The sequence below is a fragment of the Octodon degus genome, unplaced genomic scaffold, assembly GCF_000260255.1.
Source record: "Octodon degus isolate 3935 unplaced genomic scaffold, OctDeg1.0 scaffold00169, whole genome shotgun sequence".
NCBI lineage: Eukaryota > Metazoa > Chordata > Mammalia > Rodentia > Octodontidae > Octodon > Octodon degus.
This window is the reverse complement of record NW_004524745.1, coordinates 2,523,907-2,532,364: the sequence shown is the minus strand read 5'-3', so window position 1 is coordinate 2,532,364 and position 8,458 is coordinate 2,523,907. Positions and strand designations below refer to the sequence as shown.

The 8,458-nt window shown below is 44.4% G+C and overlaps 1 protein-coding gene across 1 annotated transcript in view; it reads right to left on the bottom strand.

Moving 5' to 3' along the window:
* The window catches only part of Gfra3 (GDNF family receptor alpha 3), a 23,387-nt gene that overhangs the window by 9,191 nt on the left and 5,738 nt on the right, over positions 1-8,458 (bottom strand). The window contains exon 2 of the mRNA XM_004643291.2: positions 807-1,094. Coding sequence (XP_004643348.2) covers positions 807-1,094 — 288 coding nt within the window. The remainder of the gene's footprint in view (positions 1-806; positions 1,095-8,458) is intronic.

The window sequence follows — 8,458 nt, the reverse complement described above, 5'->3', positions numbered from 1 at the left end:
TGTGTGTGTGTGTGTGTGTGTGTGTGTGTATGTGCAGCTCAGCCCACCAGGGGGCGGACTGGCCGGCATGTGGTGCTGGGGGATTGAACCGCGTTCCCTGTGCTTTGCCAAGCTTGTTCTAAGTAGGTGCCTTAGACCACTGAGCCATCTCTCCAGCCCCCCAGCCTAAACTATATAGCAAGACCTTACCACATGGTTCTGACAATGTTTATTTTCTTCTGTCATGGAGAAGGAAATATCCCAGACAGGGCTATACCTTTATTCTGGATCCCAGAATGAAAAAGACACAAGACACAACCAGTGTAGAACCCAATGAGCAAGAACTAAACCTGCATTTTGCAAGCCTGTTTTATAACCAAGACATGGCCAGTAAAGGCTGACTGAGGGGAGAGGGACCCAGGTGGCTCCTTGTTCCTGCTGTCTCCGTCTCCTGACTGATTCACTCCTTTCTGCAAAAGGCTGGGCTGAGACACTGCATCCTAATTTCTCAGAATGTGTGGGTCATACAGTATTTTGTAGCCTATTTAGGAGTGAAAGCCCTTGTCCCCTCTTCTCCCCCTCGTCCTGTGATCCCAGAACTCCCTGCCTGGGCTCTGCCTGGTTCCCAGCATTGCCAAGTGTGAGCTGCGAGGAAGAGGGAGAGGGTGATGGTCAGGGGTCTGAGGTCCTGCCAGTCTTTCCTCCCTCTCTCACTGTTGCCAAAGGGAGCTCTTCATCCTCATTCCCCTTGGACTCTACTGCATGCCTATGAGGACTAAAATCCCCCAGAGCCATCTTTCCAGTTTAGTCTGGGAAGGGGGCCTCACCCAGGCTGCGGGCAGGGTGAACAGTCCAGTAGATGTCCAGGCAGGTGGCTTGGTGCTTCATGCGCCGATGGCACGAGCAGCCCAGCAGGGAGCTGTTCCGGAGCTGCTGTGCTGCCTCGAGGCAGCCTGTGAGGCCAGAAGGCTCCTTGGAGGGCAGCGGGCTGCTCAGCCCAGAGGCACAGGAGCCCAGGTGCTGGTAGGCCACCCTGCACACTGCGTCAGCCTGGCACTTCTTCCTGGCCTGAATGCAGCTGTTCGCCAGCCGGCTCTCTGTGGGAACGGGGTCCTCTGCGGAGGGACAGACAGAGGAGGTGAGCACCAGCATGCCCCATTGTGAGGCGGGGTAGGGAGATGCCCAATAAAACTCTGAAAATTTTAGGGTAGCAAGTGAGGTGTAGAGGTGCACATCTGTGATCCCAGCACTCTGGAGACTGAGGCAGAAAAATCGTCATGATTTTAAGCCAACCTGGGCTACACAGTGAGTTCAAGGTCAGCCTGAACTATATAATAAGCCTCTGTCTAAAAAAAATAAATAGAGGGCTGGGGAGATGGCTCAGTGTAATAAGCGCTTCTCTGGCAAGTGCAATGGCCTGAGTTCAATCCCAGGTTCCGCAAAAAAATAAATAAATAAATAAATAAATAAATAAAATATATATATATATATATATATATAATAAAAAAATTTAGAGGCGCACAAAGGGCATTGATTGATTGATTGTTTGACTGACTGACTGATTCAGGGTCTCGCTGTATAATCCAGGCTGGCCTCATATTTTTTTTTAATATTTATTTATATTTATTACATTTATTTATTGTGTGTGTGTGTGTGTGTGTGTGGCCAGCTCAGCCCACCAGGGGGCGGGGCTGGCTGGCATGTGGTGCTGGAGGATTGAACCGCGGTCCCTGTGCTTTTGCCAAACTTGTTTCAAGTAGGTGCTTTAGATCACTGAGCCATCTCTCCAGCCCCTGGCCTCATATTTATGATCCTCCTGCCTTAGCTTCCTAAATGCTGAGATTACAGACATGTGCCCACCATGCATGATGACATCTTTTAAAATAAACTTTCTTTTTAAATTGGAAAATTTTTTATTGAGGTAAAATCTATACAATATAAAATTAACTTTCTTAAAGTACACAATTAAATGGCATTTAGAACACACTATCATGCTAAAATGGAACCCACACCCATTAAGCAACCACTCCTTAGCCTTGCTTCCCCTGAGCCTGTGGCGACCACTAATCTTCCCGTCTCTGGATTTATCTATTCTAGAGATGTCACAGAGCAAAATAATACAATTGCGGGCGATCTTTTGTTTCTGGCTTCTTCCACTTAGCATGTTGCTTTTGAGGTTCATTCAGACTGCAGTTTGCATCCGCTCCTCATTCCTTTCTTTTTTTTTTTTTTTTTTTGCGGAACCGGGGATTGAACTCAGGCCCTTGTACTTGCCAGGGAAGTGCTTATTCCACTAAGCCATCTCCTGGCCCTCCTCATTCCTTTCTACCTCTGAATATTTTTGTGTATGGATGCGGCATCTTGTTTATCCACTCCCTAGATGATAGGCATTGGAGTTGTTTCCACTTTTTGTTTACTGCGAATAACTTTCCGAAGTACAGTTGACTGTTTCAAAACCCATTTGTGGGGGCCTGCCCCTTAGCTCAGTTCTTTAAGTAGCTGCTTCAACAAAGCAGTCAGGCTCAGGTTGCTGTGGTTCGATCCCCACAACTCAAGACAGCCAAACCTGCCCTGAAGGCATTCGGAGAAAAAAAAAAAAAATCCTTCTGGGGCCTGGGAGATGGCTCAGTGGAATAAGTGCTTGCCTGGCAAACCCAAGGACCTGAGTTCAATCCCTGGTTCTGAAAACAAAAACAAAAAACAAAACCCATTTGCAATTCTCTGAGCAGATACTTACAAGGAGAACTGCTGGGTCAGAATACAACACTATTTTTTACAGAATTCACACCATTGTGTGTACATTCCCGCCAGCAATGTGTGAAGATGCTAGCTTCTCCACATACTTGCCATCTCTTGTTACCGTCCCTACCCTTTCTGTGTGCATGATAGCCATTCTCATGGACACAGAGAGGCATCTCACATGCTCTTCTTTTCGTTTCCCTGCAGATGAAGGGCAGTGAGCATATTTTTATGGGCTTCTTGGCCATTCACACATCTTCTGCAGGAACACACTTTTAACAGTGTACGACATACAGAAGAGTTTGTGAATCAAAGCCAATAAATCTCACAAACTGAAGACATCTGTGTGGTCATAACCCAGACAAAGGAACAGAACAGCACTTGTCTCAAAGAAGCTTCTCTTTGTCAACCCCTGCCACACACACAGTGAGAAGACACCAGAGACTACTTTGGGCTGGGTTTCAATCATAAAATATGTTTTTTGTGTCTTGGCTTTTTTTTCTTTTGTTTTTGAGACAGGGTCTCACGATGTAGGCCAGGCAGGCCTCTAACTTGTGACAATACTCCCTTAGCCTCCAGAGTGCTGGACTAGGCGTGTCCAGTTTGCATCTTGGCTTCTTTTGCTCGCTAATATCATGATTATGGAGTTCACCCATACTGGTAAGTATAGCCATAGACAGTTTATCTTTTTCATTTTAAATGCATTTGGTTGTTACATGGTCTCACTATGCAGCTCGGACGCATGGTGATCCTCCTGCTTTCAGCCTCCCCAGTGCTGGGATTACAGGTTTACACCACTGCGCCCCCAGACTCTGGCCAGCTCAGCCCGTATGGTGCCAGGGATGGAACAACGGTCCCTGCTCTTGCCTAAACTTGCTGAAGCAGGCACTTTAGTTCCCTGAGCTATCTCCCCGGCCTGACAGTTAATCTTAATTGCTGTATAGCAGTAATTATATTGCTGGTTGACATGGGCGTATTATCTTTTAATACTGCAGATCAGATTGTCTTCATTTTTCTGCTTAACTCCCTCCAACAGCTCCTGCTGTACTTAAGTTAACATTCCTTCTCTGCTGGGCAAGGTGTGCATAGCTGCAGACTCCAGCACTCCGGGAGGCGAAAGTGGGAGGACGGAAGAGTTCAAGCCCATTCTAGGCAACTTATGAGACCCTGTCTCACAAAGAAAAATGTGCTAAGGACGTAGCTCAGTGTGGAAGCCCTGAGTTCAATCCCCAATGCTAAAAAAAAAAAAAAAGAAAAAAAAGTTTTATAGGACTAGTAAGAGTTAGTCCCTGCCCATCTCACTAACTTTACCTCAAACCTTTTTCCCTTTCCTACTTCCTTGCCACTACACTAGCCTTCTCTGTTACTGAGCAAGACAAGCTTGTGCCTAACGCAGGGACTTTCTTTCTTTTCTTTTTTTTTTTTTCTTCTTCTTTCTTTCTTTCTTTCTTTCTTTCTTTCTTTCTTACTTTCTTTCGACAGGGTCCTCCTATGTAGTTCAGACTGGTCTTGAACTCACTATGCAGCCCAAGCTGGCTTTGATCTCATGATCCTTCTGCCTCAGCCTCCCAAGTGCTGGGATTACAGATGTGCCCACCACATCCAGATGCCTTTATTTCTGCTTGAAATACTCTTCCCCTGAATCTTCTCAGGGCTTCCCCCTTTGGGGAATTTCATTTCTTTTCTTTTCGGCAGGCTCAGCCTGCCCTGGGGGTGGGGCTGGCATGGCATGTGGTGTTGGAGATCAAACCTCAGTCCCTGAGCTTTGCCTAAGCTTGCCTAAGCAAAAGCTTTAGACCACTGAGCTATCTTGCCGCCCCCTTTTTATTTTATTTTATTTTTTTGCCCACTTTGGGGAATTTAGATTGCAGGTTAAAATCTCAGAAAGGACTTCTCCAACCAACAAACAGAAAGTAGCCTCCAGTCACTTGAACACATTATTACTCCAGTTCTCAGTAGAGCACTTATCACCACTTCATTTTTCTTTTTGGGGGTACCAGGAATCAAACTCAGGACCTTGCACCTGCCAGGCAGGTGCTGTGCCACTAAGCTATATCCCTGGACTTTCACTTGATTTTTATCACTTGATTTTTAAAAAATTATTTCTCCCAGTAGATTCTCATGTTTACCTTATCATTAGTTTATCTCCAGTTCCTAAAAGCATACTTGCTCCTGTGAGTTTCTGTTAAGGAACAAAGGAAGGACAGGCCATTCTGTGAGCCACCTCTACACCTTCTCTGGGCTCTCACCCTCTACATATGATCAAAGAGCTCAGCTCTCAGAACCTCTGTTCCGATTCTGATTATTATCACATAATCAACTGGATTGCTTATTAAGAGGTAGGCCTCTGAGACCTACTCAATTAGGATCCGGTGATAAAGCCTCAGATTCCACTCTTAGTGAGCTCACTGCAGACTCTGATGCTCTCGAAATCTTGAGAGCTGGTATCATAACCACACGATAAAAGGACCAAGCCAGCAGTGGCGCGTACGTGATCCCCACACTGTAACATACTGAGGCAGGAGGGTCAGGAACTGGAGCTCTGCCTGGTAAGTCAGGAATTTAGTGAGAGCCACAATCACATTTAATTGCAAAAAGGTTAAAAAAAAAAAAAAAAGGTAAAACAGAATTTCATAGCAAGATAATAGGAGACTAACAACAATTAATACATTTTCATGGCCGGGGAGATGACTCAGTAGAATAAGCGCTTGCCTGGCAAGCGCAAGGGCCTGAGTTCAATCCCTGGTCCACAATAATAATAATAATAATAATAATAATACATCTTCAAAGTAGTTACTCAAGAGCACAGGCTGTGTACATAAAAATGTCTCCAACTAATGTTACTAAGAGCCTTCCTTTTCAATGAACTAAGAGACAGTAATAATATAGCTGCCTTCCATTTTTCTCGCTTTTCCCTTCCTTTCCCCTCCTAGCTCCTTTTTCCTTTTAAACTACTACTTTTTATTTCATACTAGGCCTTATTTACTTTCAATTGCTCACACCAGGCAGACAATTTGATGCTTACACATGTGAGTGTAATTTATTTCACCTACGAGCATGGTCTCAAGTTGCATTCATTTACCTACAAAATCTCAAGTTTACCCTTCTTTATGTCTGAGTAGTACTCCATTGTATAAAAAGACCACATCTTTTTTAGCCATTCCTCGGTTGATGAGCATCTGGGCTGTTTCCCAGATTTAGTTACTACAAAATGTGCTGCTATAAACATGGGTGCACATATAGTGCTGTAGTATGTTCTCAGAAGACACCAAGAGGGGAATAGCTGGGTCGAATGGGACCTCCAATTCTAGCTTTCTGAGGAATCTCCACACTGATTTCCACAGTGATTGTACCCACCAGGCTACACTCCCACCAATAGTGGAGAAGGGTTACTTTTCCCCACAGCCCCTCCAGATGTTGTTATTGGTGGATTTCTTCACAGTAGCCATTCTTTCCAGGGTGAGAGTCTTAGTGTTGTTTTAATTTACATCTCTCAATGTGAATGATGTTGAACATTTTTCATATATTTATTTGCCATTTGTATTTCATCTGAGAAATTCATACTCATCTCAGATGACTATTTTTTTTTTTTTTGCGGAACCGGGGATTGAACTCAGGTCCTTGTGCTTGCCAGGGAAGCGCTTATTCCACTGAGCCATCTCCCCGACCCCCGGTCTTTTTTTTTTTTTTCGGATGACTATTTTTGGATTGTGTCTTTGAATTTGGAGGGGTCTGAGTTTTTTCAATTCTTTATACATTCTAGATATAAGTCCTTTGTCCGAGATACAATTGACTAAAATTTTTTCCCACTCTGTGGGTTGTCTTTTCACTCTGCTGCTGCTTTCTTTTGATGTGCAAAGGCTTTTTAATGAGATCTCAGTTGTTGATTCTTTGAAGTATTTCCTGTGCACTTTGGGTTTCAGTCATGAACTCTCTTCCTACATCTATGTTTTCAAGACTTCTACCTACTTTCTCTTCTAGTAGATTTAGAGTTTCTGTTTTATTATTTAGATCTTTGGGGGCTGGGGATACAGCTTACCAGTGTAGTGCCTGCCTGGCTAGTGAGACTTTGATTCTCAGTTCAATTCCTGGTAAAACTCCCTCAAACAATTTTTTATTTTTATTTGTATTTTTTGCATTTAGTACAGGGGCTACAGGGTTTACAGGGTCTCACTATGTAGATTGGACTCATTGATCCTCCTGTTTTCAGCCTCCCAAGTGCTGGGATTACAGGCATGCGCCACCATGCCCAGTCTGAGTGAGTCCCGGGCAGGGCTGGCATGGCACGCTGTGAATGGAGCCCCGGCTGCTGCACTCTGTCTAAGTAGGCCCTTTAGTCTACTGAGCTATCAGGCTGGCCCAAAGAGTATAGGTTCTTGAAGTAGGGTTTTTGTTGTTGTTGTTTGTTTGTTTGTTTGTTTTTGGGGGACTGGGGATCGAACTCAGGACCTTGTGCTTGCCAGGCAGGTACTTATGCCACTAAGCTATATCCCCAGCCCCCTCAAAAAAATTTTTAGATCTTAGATTCATTGTGACCTTAGTGCATGGTGATTGACAGGGTCTAATTTTAGTCTCTGGCATGTAGAGAGTCAGTATTTCCAGCATATTTTGTCTTTTTGAGACAGTCTCACTATGGAGTGCAAGCTGGCCTTGAGGCCAGTATCATTTATTAACATACTTTTCTTTTTTTTAATTTAATTTAATTTTTTATGGTTTTTTTTTTTTTGTGGAACTGGGGATTGAACTGAGGCCCTTGTGCTTGCCAGGGAAGCACTTATTCCACTGAGCCATCTCCCCAGCCCCCACTTTTTTTAATTTTTAAAAAATATTAATTATTTATTGGACACAGGGTCTTGCTACACAGCTCAGACTCATAGTGATCTTCCTGTCTCAGCCTCCCCAGTGCTGTGATTACAGGTGTGCTGCCACCATGCTCGGTTTCAGTGGCTGGCACAGCACACCTGGGGTTCCAGGGCTGACACGGCATGCGGTGCTGGGGATAGAACTCAGGTCCTTGAGCTCACCAGGCAGGCACTTAGACTGCTGACCTATCTCCCAACCCACTTTTTCTTTTTTTTTAAAGATTAGGGATGGGGACCGGGGAGATGGCTCAGTGGAATAAGTGCTTCCCTGGCAAGCACAAGGGTCTGAGTTCAATCCCTAGTTCCACAAAAAAAAAAAAAAAAAAAAAAAAAGATTAGGGATGTAACCTAGTATAAAAACCTGAGTTCAATTCTATATACAGCAAAATAAATAAAATAAACAAATAAATAAATCTCAGTAATTTTTCCCTTTGCTTCAGGTTTCAATGTGCCACAGTATGGGACGGGTTCATTTCTGTCCATCAGTCTATCTGTCTATCTAGAGAAAGAGTGTCCTTATGTAGTTCAAGTTGAACTCCCAGCATCTTCTGGCCTCTGTGCTAGTGACAAAGGTGAAGCTGGCTGGAGAAGTGGAGGGGACCTGTCAATTTCAGCATCCTTGGGCAGAGCCAGAGGACTGTCAGGACTCCTCTGTGAAATATCCTGGCTGGAGCAAGATGTTGGAGGCATAAGGAGACCCGAGGTTAGGATGTATCCACTATCCTGACTCCCACTGGTGGCTCCTGGGGCTCCCAGACCCATGGTATACTTTTATTTTTTATTTCATTTAATTAATTGATTTATTTTTTGGCGGAACCGGGGATTGAACTCAGGCCCTTATGCTTGCCAGGCAAGCGCTTATTTTACTGAGCTATCTC